We start from the raw sequence: 22,510 nt of genomic DNA, 5'->3' as shown, positions 1-22,510 counted from the left end.
GTGATTTTTCTAATTGTCTAATTTTTTGTATATTAGTTGGTATTCTGTGAAGAAGAGCCTTCCTTTCTCCTCTGCTCTTTTTAATCAGTATCAGTATGAACCTGTGAATTTTTAAAATACAAATTTAAGACTTACTGTGTATTTATAATCCACTTCTAACATGAATCGTTTTGATGTTACAGTTTCCCATATTTGGCCAGCAGGAGCCCCTGTCTAGAAAGGCTTTTGAGAAGTAGTACCTGGATTGAGTGAATGAAGTAACAGTAGAAAAGTGATGAATAAATCTGTGTTTACCATGCTTTTTTTTCCTCCCGAGACTCTATATCTGTCAATCTAGCGCGCTTTTCTTTTTATTTCTCTCTAGGTCTCATGGGCTAATTGGCTCTCGTTCAGCTGGAACCTAACAGAGAAGTCATCCTGCTGTGTATCAAGACAATGCCCAGTTTTAAAACTGCTCTGAAAATGATGAAGACAGGATCGCCCAGTGATGCTGTCAGGGGGCAACAAGCAGCTTGAGAATTCCCTGTTCACCAGGTAGCAGCTTGAAGGAAGCCCCTTTCCATTAAGGAGGACTGCATGGCAGGCAGCCCCCACTGAAGGCTGGAAAATGAGTGTCCCGGCGGCTCCTAAGAAATCATGTTACACTGAGTTACGGGACAACAGAAATGGAGTGAAAAACAACAATGAGAGCGTCCTAAGTCTGGGAGACACCAATGCCAACCCCGTCATGTTGGAGGTCAGCTCCTCTCCTGATGAGCCTGTGACGTGTGCCCTGACAGATGAAATTGGAAATGCAAATTCAAGGGGGCCAGAAAGTAGTACCCGTGTCCAGAAGGAGTTTCACCCCCTTCAGGGCTTTTCGAAGGCATCTCAGGTTGGCCCTGCCAGCCTGAAGGATTTTAAATTTTCTCCGATGGCTCAGAGAGAACGGAATGAAGAGCCCATGCTGGAGAGAGGCACAGATCCCCTGCAGGCCCCTCGGGGCCTTCAGGGACAATGTCAATCAAGTTGGAGGACTGTCACAGGTGAGGCCAGCCCAGAGGTTTCGGCTCAGAGGGAGGTTGACGTTCCCCGGCATGTTCCCAAGGATAAGTTGGCCAAGACCCTTGACAATGCGGAATTGAGGAGGCAGTCTCTGGAGAGAGCCGGCAGCTCTGCCGTAGCAGTGGACATGCTTACCAAGGAGTGGGCTGGGGGTCTGGCCTGGCCGCTTCCACAGCCTGCAGTGCTGGGGTCCCCAGAAGCCCCCCGTCCGGTACCCAGTGGTGGGGAGGGGCCGCAGAAGATGGGGGCAGCCCCTTCTCCAGGGCTGGCTTGTCTTCCAGCTGATGGTACCTCAGAGGGAAAGAGCTCACGTCATCCTAAACCATCTACCTCAGTAATCAAGGAGACCACCCCCTTAGAGACCCAGCCGGATGGGGGACAGGTACCCAAAGTTAGCACCCAGAGCACAGAGCCTTCCGCCCACCCAGAGTGCGCTCCCAGTTCCTCTCCAGCCTCGAGAGACGTCCTGAGGAAGCCAGAAGCACAGCTAGGTCAGGGAAAGCCCGAGCCCGAGATGGAGCTGAAACGTGTGCAGCTCAGGGCCGCGCAGGAGCTCCAGTCCACCCAGGCGGACGGGCTGGGATGTCCTCAGGAGGACGGCGTGTCATCCCCAGGGAGAAAGGAGCCGTGTACAGAGGGAGCACAGCAGGAAGCCTCGGCTGCGGCACACAGAGGGCCCCACCCGCCGGCTATGGGAAGAGGCAGGGGCGAGCAGGAAAAGAGAGGTGAGGAGGGGTCTCTCCAGACCACCCCCAAGCCGAGCCCCGCTTCCTCGGGAGCTGCTGGGCATCAGCCCGCGGGCAGAAGTTCACCAAGTGCAGCTAGGAAACTGGGTGAAGCCCCATCCAGCAGCGTTTCACCCAGGGATGGTCACGTCGCTTTTGTTCCTGGTGATCTGACTGACAGCAGGCCCTCAGGTGCCAGCGAGGAGAGAGGGGTTCTGGGTGGTGGGAACGGGGACGGCGCTACGGTTTTTAATTCAGATCGTTCTGTTGGAGAGAGCGGAACTGGGGTCCCTGAGCCCCCCGACCCTCCAAGCAGCAGCTCAGAAGCCGGGGAAAGCACAGAGATCGCTACATCCGTTGCTGAGACTAGGAACCGTCTAGAGACTGCAGTGAAGACTGAAAGCACCCCCCAAGTAAGGGCAGATTCTCTTCCCGGAGTCCCAGCGCCCCTCCACCCAGAGACAACCGTGAATGTGGCCCGGCAGCCCGTGCAACCCAGCAGCCGTTTTCCGGACTTGGGTGCCTTGAATGTGGACGCGGGGGTCCCCCCGGCCGCCCCGCCTTCAGCCAACAGCTCCAGGTTGTCACACGCTTCCCTGAAAGTGCCTGACAAGAACCCCTGCCCTGGTGGGATCCCCAAGCCTGGCCTCACCCGTCCCGAGGACACACCCACCTCACAGGAGGGAGCGGAGGGCCCCCAGGTTGAAAAGACGGAAGAAAGGGCAGATCCCCGGCCCCTCGTTATGCCCAAGCCCAAGCACGTGAGGCCCAAGATCATCACCTACATCCGGAGGAGCCCTCAGGCCCTCGGCCAGGTGGACGCGTCTCTGGTTCCCGTGGGGCTACCTTACGCCCCGCCCTCGTGTAACATGCCTCTCCCCAAAGAGGAGAAGGCGGCAGGTGGAGACCTGAAGCCGGCCGCCAGCCTCTATGACAAGTTCAAGCCAGACCTGCAGAGGCCCCGGGTGTTCAGCTCCGGACTGGTGGTGTCTGGGATCAAGCCACCGGGACACCCCTTCAGTCAAATGAGTGAAAAGTTTTTACAGGAGGTAAGAGAATGTCACTCTGATACAGTCTATAAGTTGAACGTCCTAAAGTTTGTTGTGTATTTTCTATGAATGGTGAAAACAGAATTTCCTCTCTTAGCAAATTGCAGACTCTGATGGATGCGCTTGTACAGAAATGGACGGTTTTAGCTAGAGGAGGTCGTAGGCAAATGGACACTTTCGATGAGAAGAGTTTGACGATCAGATGAGATGGAGCTAACGTCTGAAGAGAGTCATTTAAATTCTACCTGACATAATGCACAAAAGTTAGATAGGTGTGCATTCAAACCGGCTTCCTTGCTTAAATAAGGGAGCATAATTCTTCTAGGTCAATGGAAAAAAATCCAAAATAAATACATTGTTCAAATTAGTCAGACTTCATCCTGTGAGGGGGAGTATTTCCCTTCTGGGAGAATCTTGTATTCGTCCATGTCAAGAGCACAGTGAGTAGAAAATAATGTGTTAGGCATGGGCTGTGTTTTAAGTCAAAACAGTAATTACAACTAGCATTTAGTTGAGTGTCTACTATGCATTGGGCCCACATAACATCACATTTAATCTTTGCCGGTCTTCACTAATCCTTGCAGTGATTCTCTGGAGGGTGGGATTGTGGTTCTTTTCATTGTTCAGATGAGGAAGCAGACTTGGAGAGCTCTGAGTCACTCATCCAAGGCAGCAAAACAAGGACAGCACTGAGATGCTCACGCACACCCACCCAGTTTCCTCACTCTGTGGCCCCTCTCAGTACTGGGGTGCTATGGCGAGTTGTGCTCCCAGAGCTCAGAAAGAAGATTTTCTCTGGATGCAGTCTCATGGCAGCCAGTGATCAATTAAGAGGAAAGCAGCATCAGATCGTTTCTCTCCCTGACACCCTCCGCGTCTCCTCAGGCCACTCAGAACACGGGCTGGAGCCTATAGGATGCTCAGCTGTTAGGATGCACTCGATCTGGCTCCTTTACTTCCCGACCACCTCTCCTTCCTTCACTCTCTCTCTCCCTCTGCTGCCTCAGGGCCTTTGCACTTCCGTCTGCTCAGAATATTCTTCTCCCAGATATCTGAATGTCTTTCTCCTTCACGTTCTTTAGGTCTCTGTTCAATGATCACTTCATTGGAGACTTTCATTTGTAACAGTTCATTAAATAAAGTAATTTTCTACCCTCCCCCTGCCCCCAAACAAAAAGATACCCTAGATTTTTCTCTGCAAAACACAATTGTGAAAGAAACTTTATTTGGAGATGTAGGCAAAAATCCTGTTACTGTTCTATCTCTTTGACCCTTCTTTATTTTTTTATGTATGTTTCCTTTCTTTGTTGCTTCCACTCTCTCCATAAAATATACAGTAATGTCTATATTAGATGCACATCCCCCCAGATATTCTCTATTCTTAATCCTGTAGAAGCCACCCCAAGTCTCCAGGAATTGGGATAGTATGAGTGTGCAGCTTTAGTAGTGCTGAGGGATTTGGGGAGACCCCGTTGGTGTGGGGACAGCAGTGCCACTGTGCACCAGCCGCTCTGAGGACCATTTCCTGCTGTAATCAGAGCATTCGAGGCCCAGGTCCTTTCCTCAGGCTACAGGATAGAGCAGAGAAGCCCCAGGGGTTGTGCTGGGCTCATTTCTGCGGTAGTCTCTAATCACAAGTGGAGAATGGGCTGGCCTTTGCCCTTTGCTCCTGTAGCTGTGACTTGGTGTAACCCAGAGAGTCCCTCTCCTGTGTTCAGCCCCCAGAAGTGGCTCTGAAGGTCATCGTGGGTCTAGTCATGCCAGGAGGATAAAATACGCTGACTTGTTTAGACTGCTTTCTGCTCTCAGCTATCCTGAGGCCTCTGGGACACTCCCTCCTATTGACTTCTTGGGGGAATCCTTTTTATTTATTTTTAAAATTTATTAATTTATTAATTTAGTTTTGGCTGTGTTGGATCTTCGTTTCGGTGCGAGGGCTTTCTCTAGTTGCGGCGAGTGGGGGCCACTCTTCATCGCGGTGCGCGGGCCTCTCACTATCCCGGCCTCTCTTGTTGCGGAGCATGGGCTCCAGACGTGCAGGCTCAGTAGTTGTGGCTCACGGGCCTAGTTGCTCCGCGGCATGTGGGATCCTCCCAGACCAGTGCTCGAACCCATGTCCCCTGCATCGGCGGGCGGATTCTCAACCACTGCGCCACCAGGGAAGCCCGGGATTCCTTTTAATTACTGGTGTAAGTGGGGGGAAGGGAGCAAGAGTGAGAGGACCCGGTGAGCTTGTGTGCTTACAGCATACAGGTGTGTGATTAGGGCTGAACCCTGCTGCTCCTCCCTGGTACCGCCTCATCACTATAGGACACTGTGCCTGTCAGAGCTCTCCAGAGAAACAGATTGTACATACAGGTATGTATATGTATGTATCTTTCTATCTGTTGAGACTTTAAGGAATTGGTGCATGCAGTCGTGGAGACTGGCAAGTCCAAAATATGCAGGGTGGGCTGGCAGGCTGGAGACCTAGGGAAGAGTTGATGCTGCAGTTTAAATTCAAAAGCCATCTGCTGGGAGATTTCCCTCTTCTTTAAGGGAGGTCTTTTTCTATTAAGGCCTTCAACTGACTGGACGAGGCCCACCCACACGATTTGAAGAGTAATCTGCTTTATTCAAGGTCTACTGAATTAAATGTTGATCTCATCTGAAAAACAGCACTAGAGAAACATCTAGGATAATCTTTAACCACATATCTGGGTGACGTGGCTTATCACGTTGGCAAAGTGAGCCGTCACAAGCCCTCTCCTTGCAGTAGCTTCTCAGTGAAGCCTCTGCATTTGCCCCATTGTCTCCCCAGCCTGCCGTCCCCTGAGAACAGGACAGGGCAGATAGGAAGAGGGACAGTCCAGTAAGAACTTAGTTGTTTGTGGTGTGTGCCTTGATGGGTTTTAGGAGTTTGTTTGAAATCACAAGGATTCTTTAGTTTCAGAATTATTTCTCTAAAACTACTGCATTAGAGAAAGAGGGAAAAAACCCATTTGGGGTTAATCTCACTGTGCTTATGACTGTACGGTGATACCTGCTGTGTTCTGTCAAAGATGAAAGAAAAGAGTGTGAAGCTTTTTGTAAACTCTCTTGTTTTATTAAAAATGCGTAGATTAGGCATCTAAGGGGTACTTTTCACCTTTTCAAAGAATTTTTTATCTTACCAGAGACAAATTACCCAACAAAACGGCAGGCATTGAGGTTCCTGAAATTGTTAAGGTCGTTTTCAGATGATGGAATGATGGATTTTGACCCCTGAAACCTATACAGTTTGAAAGAACAGAATAATTACTGAGATAAGACCTTGCAATCCTAAAATCCTGATAGATGTAGGTTAGAAATGATAATAATTTCTTCACGGGAGCACCTGCTAACAGCAGTGAGCAGTGACACCAAACACTTAGACACTAAAATAAAAAAAAATTGAGCAAATATGAGTATAATAGAAAAACCAAAGATTGATAGTAAGAGAGTAAGTAGAAAATGGTAAAAATTTTATCAGAGAACAGATGTAGAATGTTCTTTCACAGGAATGTAATTTGCTGGGGCCTGGATTCCATCTACGTACTATAGCAATCATGCATATTTTACAATGTGATTATGATAAAACTTTAAAGGCCTCATCTTCTGTTTCAATAGCGTCAGTTTAAGGAGAACTTCATATCTATGTCATCATTAAAAGAGTATTAAATTAAGGGTTTATCTCTTCAACAGCCTGGATCAAAGCTTTATACCCCTATTAAAGAATATTGTTAAATGCCTGTGATTCCTGCATAGAGGTCTGACACGTAACAGGTATTATGATTTAGAGCAGAGTTAGTTGACATCTATGTCTTTTCATACATAGCCTCTGGCACGTTTTTTTTTATCTTAAAGGAAATAAGATTATTTCGTTGTCTTTTTTTTTTTTTTTTTTAACATGAATGAACACTGATACTATGAACAGGCTTTGTGAGTACAGAATTGCATATATAAAAGGTAGCCATCAATTGTATTCTAATCCAGACTTAATCACAGGCAACAGTAACATGATGTTATGTTGTTAGATTCAGGAAAGAATGAAACATGATTCCTTTATTTAATAGATGTTTGTTGATTTCAGCTCTGTGCTAGACATTGTTCTAGGTGCTATGAATTCAGCAGTCAGCAAGACTCTGCCCCAAAACTTCCATTCTAGTGAAACTTGCTCAGACATTCCTGGAGGCAACACCTTACTAGGGAAGACAATCAGAGGTAATTCACAGTCTCTCATTTTTAATTATGTAAAAAGAATGTAGAAGCCTGAAAACACATCTTTCCATTAACTTCTCTATTCTTCCAAATAACCTTTTCCCCCTCATTAACAATGCATATTTTATTTCCTAAGTAGCCTAATACTTAACATAAATTGATAAGGTTCATCAACTTATTGTAAGACTAGGTCACCAGGAAAACTGTGCCTTTTCTCCGTAGGAATAATGAGACTGTCATAGTTCCGTGAACATTTGCTAAATTCTTTCCTTGCGTCATTGACATTTTTCGTTTATAGGTTGACTACTTGCACAAATTCCAATGATTTTGTAGTGATCAAATTTAAAAATCTGATGGAGGGAATTCTTTTTCCTCCCAGCGATATGTAGATTCATAGAGTATTAAAACCAGCATAGACCTAAGGGATCGTCCAGTTGTTGTCAACTTAGAGATGAAGACATTGGGCCCAGAGAAGGTAAGAGATGGGTGATGAAGCAGCTCAGTGGTTCCAGAGTGGTCACTGTTGGAGCCTTGGTCTCCGGACCAGGTTCAGCACTCATCCTCTGATGTGCGGTTCTCTGAATGAGCTTCTTGTCATTTACCATAGGTTACAGAACGCCCTGGAAAAGAAGAATTTTGTTCTCCTCCCTATACTCACTACGAAGTTCCTCCAACTTTCTATCGATCGGCCATGCTCCTTAAGCCCCAGTTGGGATTGGGTGCAATGTCACGTTTACCATCTGCCAAGAGCAGGATCCTGATCGCGAGCCAGAGGTCTTCAGCGAGTGCCATTCACCCACCAGGAACCATAGCGGCAGCTGCCAGCCTCTACAGTTCCGACCCTGCAGGTAACCAATGCCACAGGGACTGCTTTTTCCTGCTGTACTTTTAAATAGTAATCGCATAAAGTGATGGTAACTGTCTAAGGTATGAATGCCTCTCCTTCTTTAAAAGAGCCTTTTTTCTGTTCTTCCATCTGATTGTAGATACAGACATTTGTCAAGACTCATCTATCTGCAACTGTCATTCTCCATTTCACCCTCAAAGCGGTGGCCCTTGTGACCACCACCTCATTTCTTATAGTTTCTCCTATACACGTAGTTTCTCTGATACATCCTATAGACTAGGGTTCAGAAAGGGCCAGATAGTAAATATTTTAGGCCTCCTGGGCCATAATGGTCTGTATTGTAATTACTTAGCATGAAAGTAGCCATAGACAGTCCGTGAATGCGTGGGTGCAGCTGTGTTTCAACACAACTTATTTTACAAAAACAGATACAGGCACACCTTGGGTGTGCCTGCAGTTCCGGTTCCAGACCACTGCAGTGGAGCAAGTATTGCAATTAAGAGAGTCATACGAGTTTTTGGTTTCCCAGCGCATGTAAAAGTTATGTTCACGCTATACTGGAGTCTGTTAAGTGTGCCATAGCATTATGTCTACAGAAACAATGTATCCACCTTAATTAAAAAATACTTTATTTATAAAAAATCCTAACCATCATCTGAGCCTTCAGCAAGTCGTGGTAGTAACATTAGAGATGACTGATCACAGATCGGTATAACAAGCATGATAATAATTTACAAGTTTGAAACATCATGAGAATTACCAAAATGTGACACCAGCAACGCAACGTGAGCAAATGCTGTTGGAGAAATGGTGCCGACAGACTCGCTGGAGGCAGGGTTGCCTCAAACCTTCAATTTGTAAAAAACGCAGTACCTGCGAAGTGCGGTAAAATGAGGTATACCTGTAGCGGGCTGGGTTTGGCTTCCGGGCTGTAGTGTGTCAGGGAGACCTTTCTGCAGTACAGCGGTGACCGTATCTCTCTTTTCAGCTGTTCACACGTCTTGAGCGCCCCATCCCAGCCCCATTCTCCTGCTCTGCAGTGGCTGGCCCGTGTCCTCTCCTGATGCTCTCTGCACTTCTCTGTTTTCCTCTCTCCATCCCTTCTTCTGCTCATGTGGTTTCCTCTAGGTTTTATGTCTTATTTTATTATAGAAATAATATATACCCCTTGTCAAAAACTTTGAATATAGAAAAATATGAAGAAGAAAGTAATTGTACTTATATTTTTAGCATCCAGCCCAGAGTTAATATTATGGAAATTTTTCTTCCCGTGTGTTTCTTTCTATGCATTTTTAAGTAGTTGAGTTAATACTGGACGTGAATTTTGTTTCTCCTAGTAATATCATATTGTAGGCATTTCCTATGCCATCAATGTTTCAGAAATATTTTAATGGCCACGTAAGATTCTGTTTTGTTCATTTATTCATTGATTTAACAAATTCTGGATCCTTATTAGGTGCCAGAAGGTGTAACTTGAGGACTGCAGCAATGAACAGAGAACTCCTGCCTTTGTGCAACTTAGTCTAATGGATGAAATAGACAATAAAACGATAAATGCATAACTGGAAATTGTGATAAGTGTCAGGAAAGCAAGAAGCACAGTGTTTTGAGAAATTGCAACCAGGAGAGTGCTATATGGATGGGACAGAGGTGCTTCAGGGGCAGCCTCTCTGAGAAAGTGGGAAGAATGCATGGGGAATAATACCAGAAGTTATTCATGGAAGTTGGGTTCTGCTTATTCTACACTATCTTCAATAATGTTGCAATTTGAATCTTTGTACTTATTTGTCTTCTTTCATATTGTTTTCTCAGAATAGATTATTTGAAGTTTAATTATTGGATAAATACATATCCAAACATTTTTTAAGACTGACTTATTTTCTAGAAAATGCGTAGTAATTATTTTCACACTAGAGTTTCTTGAAGGTGCTTCTCTTTGCCACACCCTTGCCAGGATTGAGTATTACCATTATTATTACTCCTCCTCCTATTATTATTATTGCATTTCTTTTATTATTAGTGGAAGGGAACTTTTTTTTACCTGTTTGCCATTTTGTGACTTGTCATTTACTCAGGTAATAACTGATGGTCTTAATGGCTAGTTGTTTTCTTGGTAAGCCCTTCTGTAAAAAATCAAATTATTTTTTAATGGTTCCCATGGTATATGTATATTTTGATGGATCTACCTGCTGTTACATAGCTGCTACAGGTCAATTATGTGTTCAGTCACTCATTCAACAATGAGTACTGTGGGACTGTTACATGTCAGCATTGTTCTAGGTGTGGGCATAAAGCAGTGACAACAGGCAAAAATCCTTGCCCCTGTTTTAGAATTTTAGGATGGGGGTAGGCAAACTTTTTTTTGTTTTTTTTTTTTTAGTGAATAAATAAAGCACATGGTCTATTGAGAGAAATCACTAGTATTGAAGAAAATGAGACATTAGAGAAGGGGGAATTTGGGATTTGGGCCAAGAAGGAGGGAGATTCCAATTTTAAATAGGATGGCTGGAAAAGGCCTCCTGAGCGATGACCTTTAAGCCAGTCCCCAAAGGAAGGGAGGGAGGGAAGAGCCAGTGCAAAGGCCCTGGGGTGGCAAGAAGGCCAGGGAGGCTGGAGCAGAGTAAGTAGCGGGAAGAGTGGTTGGGGAGGAGAGTAGAGGGGTGGCTGGCATTGAGGGAACTTGCAGAAGGCCTAGGAAGGTCATAAGGATGTGACTGTTAGTCTGAGTGAGAAGACCATTGGAGGCTTTGGAAGTAGGGCAGTGTGATCTGAGTTTTGTGGCGGGTTGAGAGCACGCTCTAAGGGGACAGTTTGTCTGCATATCTCCCTTCCCTTTGCCCCACACATTCTCAGTGCCTCTGACTCTCCAAACTTTGATCTCTGTGTCTTCAACTCACTGTGACGGACAGACTGTCTTTGAGTTCCTCCCTCCTGGGCGGTTGTTGTACAGTTTCTGAAAACATTAGTTTTATATATTTTGTTTCATTTTGTAATTGTTTATGGCAGTTTCCATATCAATTAAATCTTTATGGGTGAAGTTGCTTTTACATATTCATCAGAGATTGTTGACGTCAGATTATGTTTGTTGTAGCTAATGAGAAAACTTTCTGTTTTGTGTTTGCTCTTTTAGTTTCAGACTATAATGGTTGTTTGGGGTTTTTTTGTTATTACTTTAAGAATACTTTTAAAATGTTTCTATATATGGTTGTATTTTGTTTGCAGTTTGTGTTTAATTTTGTGCCTGGCATCACATATTCAGCACGTTGGGATTCTCTGTCACTCTTACCTTGGTTATTCTTAGATCTTTATTTTACATGGTCACTCGAGGCTCTAGCAGCATCACACTGGCAATGAGAACAGGAGGTAGGAACAGCCCTCAATGCTGCAGCCCGTAATTTAGCGTTCACATTTCCAAATTCAGGTGATGTCCCTCATTCTGAATCCTAAGATCTGGTTTGATATGTGAACTGCATACACTGTATTTTTTTCAGGTCTTAGGTGGGAAAACACTTAGGTCTCCTATAGACAAGTAAACCTGTGACTTAAACTTTGGGAAGAATTCCTGTTGTTCCCACTCCTGGGTTGGCTCTGTGAGTACCATTATGTGTATCATGGCTTTAAAGTGGCTTAGAAGAACCAGATGTGCAATAAGTACACGCTACCCCACAAAGCATATTCTTACACAGTTTCTTTGCTATAAATGAATACTCTTTCCTAAGACCCTTAAAGTCTTACAGATCCTTTTGGTGTTTTTGGCCGTGCCATGCAGCATGTGGGATCTTAGTTCCCCGACCAGGGATTGAACCCGTGCCCCCTGCAGTGGAAGCACGGAGTCTTAACCACTGGACTGGCAGGGAAGTTTCAAAGTCTTACAGATCTTAATGTGATTCTGTCTGCTGAAAAATAAATAAACCTAAGCACTTGCTTACTTCTTAGATAATTTCTGTGTTTTTGTATACAGTGTTTTCTGACTCCACAGTCATGCATAAACCTATGAAGTTTTACTGTCATCAGGCCTGGGTATGAAACTCAGGATGCTATTTAAGTACTCAAAGTACAGCAACAGGACGGTTACCTCCCTTTAGGTGGACGTAAAATCTGTGCTAGTGAAACCTAAGATTGTATATAAAAACAATTCATTATTAGAGCCTTCACATCTAAAGAGTTAAGAAGATAGTTCTTTTCTGTACTGCCTTTTTAGTAGATTTGTATATGTTTTATGTTCCTTTTTCTGAAATACATCTCTCACGGCATTATGTAATACATTATGTAAAAAAATGTTAACTGGTATACAACATATCAGGATGTAATTTGTTTTCATGAAAATAACTGTACCCAGTGTTGCTGAAAGCATGACGTTTTTGTGTCAGCCAGTGCACCCTGAAAGAACTATAATAATTTTTGATAGGGATAAAGTGTCAGAATAGAAGTTTTTTAAAGACTCGATGAGAAATACTTTTTTCTATAAATAACCAGAGAAGTTCAATCAGGTAAGTTGAGACAGTTTTTCTCAACTTATATTCAGTTTTGTTATGAATTCTGCTTATTAAAATAAATTTTATTTTAGAGTTCAACATACCTCTTTGGTAATTTTTTTCAAAAGGCAGGTTGAATCCTGCCAAATTTTAAAATGTAGGCTATTAAGTTAATGTAATATATATTGAAGAACAAGTAAACTTGATTGGAACAATTTAAAAACACAAGCACAGTAGTGATTGTGGAGAGCTCTGAGCGGTCATGATGATGTCAGAAGTTTAGCAAATTGTAAGCATATACTCAGTATTTGTAAAGGGAGAATCCTGAGGTGAGAGCATTGTCCCCACTTTGTGGGGACACAGAGAGTTAAACCAGAGATTACAACAGGAAGAGAGCCACACTTGATAGAGACGTGCAGAACGCACGTGAGGGGGCTATCCAACTCAGCTCGGGCAGGTTGGGGCTCTGGAAAGATTTTCCAAATGAGGTGAGTTGAATTGAAGTTTGCAGGATACATAGGAGTTTCCCAGAAGGGGTAATGGGAGAATGTGTATCTGCCAGAGAAATAGGTCATCAGTTTGGGCGATTCAGATCCCTTACAGGGACCGATTACTCAGTAGGGAGGACTGGAGGCTGCTTGGTAGGGTGGGGCTAGTGATGGACAGTTAGTCATTGGACACATGCGGAGTTTGAGGTTCCTTGGGAACATTCAGGTAGAAATTTCCAAAGGGCAGAAATGGGGACTGGAGAGAAGTTGGAGCCGAAGGTCAGTGTAGGAGTCATTGCCACCTAGATGTGAGTCGAAGCCGTGCAAATGGATGAGCAGGGTCAGGGCGGGAGAGGGAGGACAGAGTAAGGAAGGGGTCAAGAAGAGGACTTTGTGTCCACATTTAAGGAGTAACTGAAGAAAGACGCCTGCAAGAGGCAGGAGACTGCAGGGTGGGTGGGTGGAGGCCATTGGGAAAATGTAGCATTGGAGTCTAAGGAAGGGGGAGCTTCCAAGGTAGGAAATGGTCAAGTCTGTCTCACAGAAGACAGGACAAGGAAACATGCAAAGAGGCTGGGATCGGAAATTAGGAAGCAGTTGGTGACCTAGTTCTGAATGAGCAATTTTAGTAAAACGTGGGGTGGAAGTCACGTCTTAGTAAGGCTGAGAAGTGAATGAAAAGTGAGGAAGTGGAAGCAATGAGAATAGACCGCTGTTTCTAAAAATGCACCGGTGGAGGAGAGCCCTGGGTGCTCGCTGCAGGGGAAGCAGGGGAAGCAGGGCTGTGTGTTGTTTTGTTTTTCAGAGCCTGTTTGAGAGGTCGGACTTAGTTGGAATCGTGAGCGAGAGGGAGTGGCCTGGGGAGAGAGGCTGAATGGTGTGGTGGTATTAACTGTTGGAACAAGGTGCCCAGGTGGGTGGCAGACAATGAGATCGCAATCCCATGTGGAGGGTGGACCTTGGAACAGAAGCAGAGCATTGATTCTTGTGAGACAAAGGAAGGGAGAAAGAGAAGAAACACAGAGTGGGTGAGGTGTTGATTCCTGTGTTAAGAATGAGAGTAGAGAATGAAATACGCCATTTGCAGCAACATGGATGGACCTAGAGATGATCCTACTAAGAGCAGTAAGTCAGACAGAGAAAGACAAACGCCACGATATCACTTACATGTGGAATCTAAAATATGACACAAATGAACTTATCTACAAAACAGAAACAGACTCAAAGACATAGAAATCAAATTTATGGTTACCAAAGGGGAAAGGGGGCAGGGGGAGGGATAAATTAGGAGTTTGGGATTAACAGATACAAACTACTATATATATAAAGAACAAGGCCCTATAGGGAACTATATTCAATATCCTGTAATAAACCATAATGAAAAAGAATATGAAAAAAATTGTGTGTGTATATAAGTATAACTGAATCACGTTGCTGTACACCAGAAACTAACACAACATTGTAAATCAACTATACTTCGATTTCAAAAAAAGAATGATAACAAGTGTTTTGGCATTGCTTAAGTGCCACGTTACTATTTTTATCACGGTTTTACTTACTTTCATGACAACTATAGCATCTACCAAGAAAAATTTAAATCAGGTGGGAAAACGTCCCTGTAAGACAAACTGATGAATTCCTGAGATGGTCCAAGAGAACATGGCATAACTATGGTTCCTTTGGTGTCTTAATAACACTGGGTGACCTTGGGATGAATCTTGGAGGCTTCGGAGGAACCATTAAGTTTGTACTGGAGTTTGTCTTAGTATATCTCTCAATGTCACCCATTTCTACACACTGTTGAAATGGACATTGACAGTGACTATTTTTTTTATTGTGCATTCAGCCAACAAAGCCATCCCATCTTTGACTTACTTTCATTGCAACTGAGCATGCCTAAAATGCCCTGCAGAAACTTATTAAAAATGTAAGTTTCCTTGGCCCAGACCCAGAGAGTCAGCTTCAGTGGCCCTGGGGTGCATCACAGGCGTAACAACTGTTCTTCTATTTATTTGGACAAACACTATTAGTATATGTAATGAATACTGAGCACCTACTATGTGTCAAGTTGTTTCAGCACTGAGGATACAACCATGAACAGGATAGAAGAGATCCCACAGGCAATTATGATGGCAGTGTGACTCAGTGCTGGGACGGCAAAGTCTTCTGCGCTCAGAAGAACATAAGAGGGGATCTAACCCCAAGTCGGGGTCCAGGAAAGTTTTTAGGTGAAGTATGGTATGAAGGAGCAAAGGATTTGAGGTATGGGGGCCAGGGATGAGGGGGGGACGAGAGTGGCTGGGTATTCCAGGCAGAGGGAATGCTACATGTGAAGATTGGTATGCCTGGAACGTAAGATGTCAAAGGAGGATGAGAAAAAAGACAGGAGATTGTAATGACGTGGTAAGCTGTGTTAAGGAATCGGCCTTTTCTCCTAAGAACAAGATGGTGCCATTAAAGGATATTAAGCAAGGGACTGATAGGATCACATTTCATTTAAAAAATACCTGTTAGACTGAAGTTTGCAGAATGGATTGAGGTGTACCGAGGTCCTGAGGGACAGGAGTGGGGTGGGGTAACAAGGATGGAGACAGGGACCTTTTAAGAGACTGATGCAGGATACCCTAAATGATAGCCAAGGTGGTGGTAGGGTATAGAGAGAAGTAGATAGGTTCTAGGGGGTGGATTTGACTAACCCCCGACCCTGTGAGCCGAGTTCACATCAGAATAGATTGTGGGAAAATCCTTCAAGGATAAAAAGCAAGGAAGAGTAATGGCAGCCCTAACTCAACTCTACAGGCAAAAATCCACTACTGATTCTAATGGGACACAGCTGAAGGGGGCGGACCTTGCGATTAGCTGCTCCATTTATTTGCTTTTTAAAGTGATAGTAAAGGATGAGGGTGAATCATCTAGACTTTTTTGTTTTGCCATTTTGACCTTGTTTGATATGGAATCTCAAGACTTCTGTCTCATTTATCCTTGTATATGAGCACTCATCACAAAGCTTGTCTTCCCGGATTTTTCTATACCGTGGAAAGGGGCTGTATCCTTATCTTTATACGTTCTTGTCCTTCCTTAATCCAAAACCATATAAAAACATGATTTCAAAGCAGAGGTTCAGAAGTTGGAGAGTATTGAGTGGTTTGGGCAGGTAAAGTCTCAAACCGAAGCGAGGGATGGAATCATGCAGTATGTATTTACTGGACACCCACTGTGTCCTGGGCTTTTTGTTTCAAGATGCCTTTTTCTTTCTCCTGGTGCCTGCCTCTGGGACTTTCAGTCCTACAGCTTCTGTTTGCCTTCTCAGCTAGATGTTGTTCTTCTGGAACTTCCCTTCGTTCTTTCTCCTGGGATGGATCCATGTGTTTCCTGGTTCATTTTGCTGGAGTACATCCTCGGTAATTTTCTAAGAGAGGGTTCAGGGAAAGCAAACTCACAGAGTTTTTGCCTTTCTGAGACAGCCTTTAGTCTGCATTCACTAGATCGAATATCATTTTCTAGGTTGAAAATGATTTTCTTTCAAAACATGCAGACTTCCACTGTTGCTCTAAAGAAACCTGGTGCCAGTCTGAGAAATACATATATATATATATATATATATATATATATATATATATATATTTTTTTTTTTTTTTTTTTGGTAGGAGACCTGCTTTGTTTCTCTCTGGAAGCTTTAGAATCATCTGTGTCCTTGGCGTCTTAATTCTCTGTTTCCTGGGATTTCTATTATTTGGTTTTTGGGTCTCCCAAAGTGATTACTTGTGTCTCGTTTTTCTCACATGTTTTGTTACCTCATTCTTTACATTTTTCATTTTAGACCATCTGACTGGACTTTATTTTCTAACACTTCTCTTGAATTGTTGTTTGGGTATTTTTAATTTCCAAGGATGCCGTCTTGGTTTCTGATTGCGTCTTTTCATAGCAGATTGCACTTTTTTTTTTTTTTTTTTTTCCAGTACGCAGGCCTCTCACTGCTGTGGCCTCTCCCGTTGCGGAGCACAGGCTCCGGACGCGCAGGCTCAGCGGCCATGGCTCACGGGCCCAGCCGCTCTGCGGCATGTGGGATCTTCCCGGACTGGGTCACGAACCCGTGTCCCCTGTGTCCCCTGCATCGGCAGGCAGACTCTCAACTACTGCGCCACCAGGAAAGCCCCGCACTTTCTTTTATTGTTGCCATATCTTCCCAAATTTCTCTAGGGATAATTAGATTTTTTTAAAGATAGCTTTTTTTTTTAACATCTTTATTCGAGTATAATTGCTTTACAATAGTGTGTAGTTTCTGCTGTATAACAAAGTGAATCAGCTATACGTATACATATATCCCCATGTCCTCTTCCTCTTGCGTCTCCCTCCCATCCTAAAGATAGCTTTTGTTTCCTGAATTCCCTCTATATGCTCAGGGGCAGATTTTCTCTTCGTTTTTCTCAACTTTTTTGTTGTTTGTGTTATGCCGGCAGCTTTTCTCGAAGTCTTTGTGATCATTCATGCTTACTATTGAGTTGGATGGACCAAGTCCATTTGTTCGGACTCTTTAGGAGTCTGTTTCCCCTAACCCTGGGGCTTGGCACGGGGTGGCCAGGTAGGGGTAAATTCCTGGCTGCTGGACACTGCAGGGCCTGATGAGGGAGACAGTGGGGTGGAGGCTATAGTGTCTCCCTCATCATTTCAGCCTCTCGCTCCTCCTTCCCGGGATCAGAGGCTCTGCGGCCCTGGCTGTCCGGCTGGAGGTCAGCACTTGTTTTTCCAGGGCAGCGCGGCTCTCCCGTCTGCTGCAGGCTGCGCTTTCCTCTGCCTGCCAGTCGGGGGCCTCCGTCTCTGTTCCAGAAACTGTTGAAATATCTGGCTCGGTAAGTACCTGTCTCTTGTTCTAGGTTTAAATAGGTAAAGTGCTTAATAGAAGGAAGTCGATAAATATTAGCTGTTATTATTAATTGTACCTCTTAGAATTGAATTACTCACTTTAAGGCGCCTTTGGTAAGCGAGGGACAGAATGCCTGTGTTCTGTCCACCACCACGAGCTGGCGGTCTCCTTTTCTCCTTAAATCTGGCCACCAGCACCTCCCAGGGCGCTGCTCAGTAGTGTAAAGGTTGTTCCGTCAGTATTGCACAAGCAGTGTGAGAGCTGTGCTTTAAATGCGCTCCATGGAAAAGACATGCGATGTCATCAGAATCTCCTGAGTCTTTTCCTTAGCAAAGAGAGCAAGTGTTTTGCTTTTCCTCTGTTTTGCAGTGCTAAAACCAATGATCAGAAAACATGATTCAAGTGCATTTGCTCATAAAGATATTGTTCCTTTCGATGAGCCCTGAGCCTCGGATGATTTCCCCGAGAACTACAAATACAAATAGGATGCAAGAACTTTCTCCATCCTCACGTATACCCACAGCATTTTAGAAGCATTGGTAGGTTTAGAGTCAGTTAAAAGTAATTGACTAACACTTCTAATTCTGTAAGATGTGCTAGTACAAGGTCACCTGTATTTGACGTCTCTTTTTAAACAGCTTCTATTTATAAGCAGATCTGTCCGGCAGAAGTATGACATTGGCAGTATTTACATTACTTGTCCCTGCTGTGAATGTCCTTCTGTTTGTAGCACTCTCTCATGCCTGCTCCCTCACCGACCCTTTCCAGTTCCCTTCTCTTACACAAAGGCTTTGACTAATTTATACACCGACCAATTATGTATAGAGAGGCCAACTCTCCCTGGGGGGGGGGGGTTACTCTAATACAGTGGAAAATATGTCACTGGATATTTGTGAATCTCTGGATTAAATCCAGTCGCTTTAGGTGAGACAACAAGATCTAAACAGAAATACAAATGCAGCTGCTCAGATCCCGGCTATACTCCGATAACGCAAAAATGCTTAGTCTCAATTTTTTAGATAATTATAAGGAGGTAAAACTCAAGATTTGGGCCTCAATTAAAGACACACTGCATACATAGGTTTATTTGGTTTTGCAGATTATTTATTGCTCATTTAGCACAGTGTTCTGTTTTTACCTTTAGACCCATCTCTTTGCAACTCCAGAAACATTAACAAAACCAAACCAGAACAAAAAACTTTCACTAGTTCTCTTTCCAGCCTGGATATTAAATAATGCCAGTGAGCCAGCAATCTCAGTTAAGTTTTTCCCCTGATCATCATTCCCGGACTGTGGACAGACACACCTGTAATGAAGTGAGCAAAAACACGGGGTCTAAGCCCCCTGCATCCCTCTGCAGCCTTAACCTGTTGAGGTACCACGCATCCACCCTGGGCCTTTCTGGGGTTTGCTTTGCCGCTCACAGGGAGTGACCCTACAGGCTGTCCAGCCGCTCTGCAGGAGAGCCTTCCGCGGGGCTCTTGTGACCACAGCTTGCTTCTATTGTTTTTGCAGTGAGAAGGATTTTCCTAGAGTTCCTACACATTGCTGTGTTTTCAGGTGTGCATGACCTCAGTGGCGCATGGCTGAACCACAGTGGTTCCCTTGGAGGTTTCTCAGGGATGTCGGCCTTTTCTTATTCCTACAACAGAGAAGATTTCTCTTTACTCACCCTCCCACCTTCCCCCCACTCCCCCAGCTAATCAGTCAGCCAGACCTGCTGATTTTGTAACTTGAATACATCTACTCCATCCCTGCTCCCAGAATGTCAGGACTTCTCTCCTGATCTGCTGCCCCCCAGCTGACTTCCATACCTCTAGTCTTGACATGTCCCAACTCATCCTCTGCTCAGCAGATCAGTCCCTGTCCTCCTTCCTTTAACAGTCTTTTTTATTTTAACATCTTTATTGGAGTATAATTGCTTTACAATGGTGTGTTAGTTTCTGCTTTATAACAAAGTGAATCAGTTATACATATACATATGTTCCCATATCTCTTCCCTCTTGCGTCTCCCTCCCTCCCATCCTCCCTATCCCACCCCCCTAGGTGGTCACAAAGCACCGAGTTGATCTCCCTGTGCTATGTGGCTGCTTCCCACTAGCTATCTACCTTACGTTTGGTAGTGTATATATGTCCATGCCGCTCTCTCACTTTGTCACAGCTTACCCTTCCCCCTCCCCATATCCTCAAGTCCATGCTCTAGTAGGTCTGTGTCTTTATTCCCGTCTTACCCTTAGGTTCTTCATGACCTTTTTTTTTTTTTTTCATAGATTCCATATATGTTTGTTAGCATACGGTATTTGTTTTTCTCTTTCTGACTTACTTCACTCTGTATGACAGACTCTAGGTCCATCCACCTCACTACAAATAACTCAATTTCATTTCTTTTTATGGCTGAGTAATATTCCATTGTATATATGTGCCACATTGTCTTTATCCATTCATCTGTTGATGGACACTTAGGTTGCTTCCATGTCCTGGCTATTGTAAGCAGTGCTGCAATGAACATTGTGGTACATGACTCTTTTTGACTTATGGTTTTCTCAGGGTATATGCCCAGTAGTGGGATTGCTGGGTCATATGGTAGTTCTATTTTTAGAATTTTAAGGAACCTCCATACTGTTCTCCATAGTGGCTGTATCAATTTACATTCCCACCAACAGTGCAAGAGGATTCCCTTTTCTCCACACCCTCTCCAACATTTATTGTTTCTAGATTTTTTGATAATAGCCATTCTGACTGGCATGAGGTAATAGCTCATTGTAGTTTTGATTTGCATTTCTCTAATCATTAGTGATGTTGAGCATCTTTTCATGTGCCTCTTGGCCATCTGTATGTCTTCCTTGGTAAAATGTCTATTTACGTCTTCCACCCATTTTTTAATTGGATTGTTTGGGTTTTTTTGATATTGAGCTCCATGAGCTGTTTGTATATTTTGGAGATTAATCCTTTGACTGTTGTTTCATTTGCAAATATTTTCTCCCATTCTTAGGGTTGTCTTTTTCTCTTGTTTATGGTTTCCTTTGCTGTGCAAAAGCTTTTAAGTTTCATTAGGTCCCACTTGTTTATTTTTGTTTTTATTTTCATTACTTTAGAAAGTGGGTCAAAAAAGATGATTTTGCTGTGATTTATGTCAAAGAGTGTTCTGCCTATGTTTTCCTCTAAGAGTTCTATAGTGTCTGGTCTTACATTTAGGTCTTAAATCCATTTGGAGTTTATTTTTGTGTATGGTGTCAGGGAGTGTTCTAATTTCATTCTTTTACATGTAGCTGTCCAGTTTTCCCAGCACCACTTAATGAAGAGGCTGTCTTTTCTCCATTGTATGTTCTTGCCTCCTTTGTCATAAATTAGGTGACTGTATGTGTGTGGGTTTATCTCTGGGCATTCTATCCTGTACCATTGATGTATATTTCTGCTTTTGTGCCAGTGCCATACTGTCTTGATTACTGTAGTTTTATGGTATAGTTTTAAGTCAGGGAGCCTGATTTCTCCAACTCCGTTTTTCTTTCTCAAGATTGCTTTGGCTATTTGGGGTATTTTGTGTTTCCATACAAATTGTAAAATTTTTTGCTCTAATTCTGTAAAGAATGCCACTGGTAGTTTGATAGGGATTGCATTGAATCTGTAGATTGCTTTGGGTAGTATAGTCATTTTCACAATATTGATTCTTCCAATCCAGGAACATGGTATATTTCTCCATCTGTTTGTGTCATCTTTGATTTCTTTCATCCATGTTTTATAGTTTTCTGAGTACAAGTCTTTTGCCTCCTTAGGCAGGTTTATCCCTAGGTATTTTATTCTTTTTGTTGCGTTGGTAAATAGGATTGTTTCCTTAATTTCTCTTTCTGATTTTTCGTTGTTGGTGTATAGCAGTGCCAGAGATCTGTGCATTAATTTTCTATTCTGCAACCTTACCAAATTCATTGATTAGTTCCAGTAGTTTTCTGGAGGCATCTTTAGGATTTTCTTTGTATAGTATCATGTCATCGACAAACAGTGACAGTTTTACTTCTTCTTTTCCAATTTGTATTCCTTTTATTTCTTTTTCTTCTCTGATTGCTGTGGGTAGGACTACCAAATCTATGTAGAATAAGAGTGGTGAGAGTGGACATCCTTGTCTTGTTCCTGATCTTAGTGGAAATGCTTTCGGTTTTTCGCCATTGAGTATGATGCTTGCTGTGGGTTTGTCATATATGGCCTTTATTATGTTGAGGTAGGTTCCACCTATGCCCACTTTCTGGAGAGTTTTTATCATAAATGGGTGTTGAATTTTGTGAAAATCTTTTTCTGCATCTACTGAGATGATCATATGGTTTTTATTCCTTAATTTGTTAATGTGGTGTATCACATTGATTGATTTGCATATATTGAAGAATCCTTGCATACCTGGGATAAATCCCACTTGATCATGGTGTTTAATATGATCCTTTTAATATGTTGTTGGATTCTGTTTTTCTAGTATTTTGTTCAGGATTTTTGCATCTATGTTCATCAGTGATATTGGTTTATAATTTTCTTGTTTTGTGATATCTTTTTCTGGTTTTGGTATCAGGGTGATGGCTTCGTAGAATGAATTTGGGAGTGTTTCTCCCTCTGCAATGTTTTGCAAGCGTTTGAGAAGGATGGGTGTCAGCTCTTCTCAAAATGTTTGATGGACTTCGCCTGTGAAGCCATCTGGTCCTGGACTTTTGTTTGTTGGAAGATTTTTAATTAATGGTTTCAGTTTCATTACTTGTGATAGGTCTGTTTATATTTTCTAATTCTTTTGGTTCAGTCTTGGAAAATTGTACCCTTGCAAGA

General features: G+C 43.4%; 1 protein-coding gene across 1 annotated transcript in view; it reads left to right on the top strand.

Annotated features, from left to right (window-relative positions):
* Window positions 1-22,510, top strand: part of MTUS2 (microtubule associated scaffold protein 2) — a 492,284-nt gene that overhangs the window by 162,948 nt on the left and 306,826 nt on the right. Inside the window, exons 2-3 of the mRNA XM_022574568.3 lie at window positions 365-2,818; window positions 7,644-7,884. Of these exons, the coding sequence (XP_022430276.3) occupies window positions 608-2,818; window positions 7,644-7,884 (2,452 nt within the window). The 5' untranslated portion in view covers window positions 365-607. The remainder of the gene's footprint in view (window positions 1-364; window positions 2,819-7,643; window positions 7,885-22,510) is intronic.

Source organism: Delphinapterus leucas, chromosome 18 (assembly GCF_059928025.1).
Source record: "Delphinapterus leucas isolate spDelLeu-1000000601 "Yukka" chromosome 18, BTC_Dleu_Yukka2, whole genome shotgun sequence".
NCBI lineage: Eukaryota > Metazoa > Chordata > Mammalia > Artiodactyla > Monodontidae > Delphinapterus > Delphinapterus leucas.
Note: the sequence above shows the minus strand (reverse complement) of the source record. Positions and strands in the feature narration are given on the sequence as shown.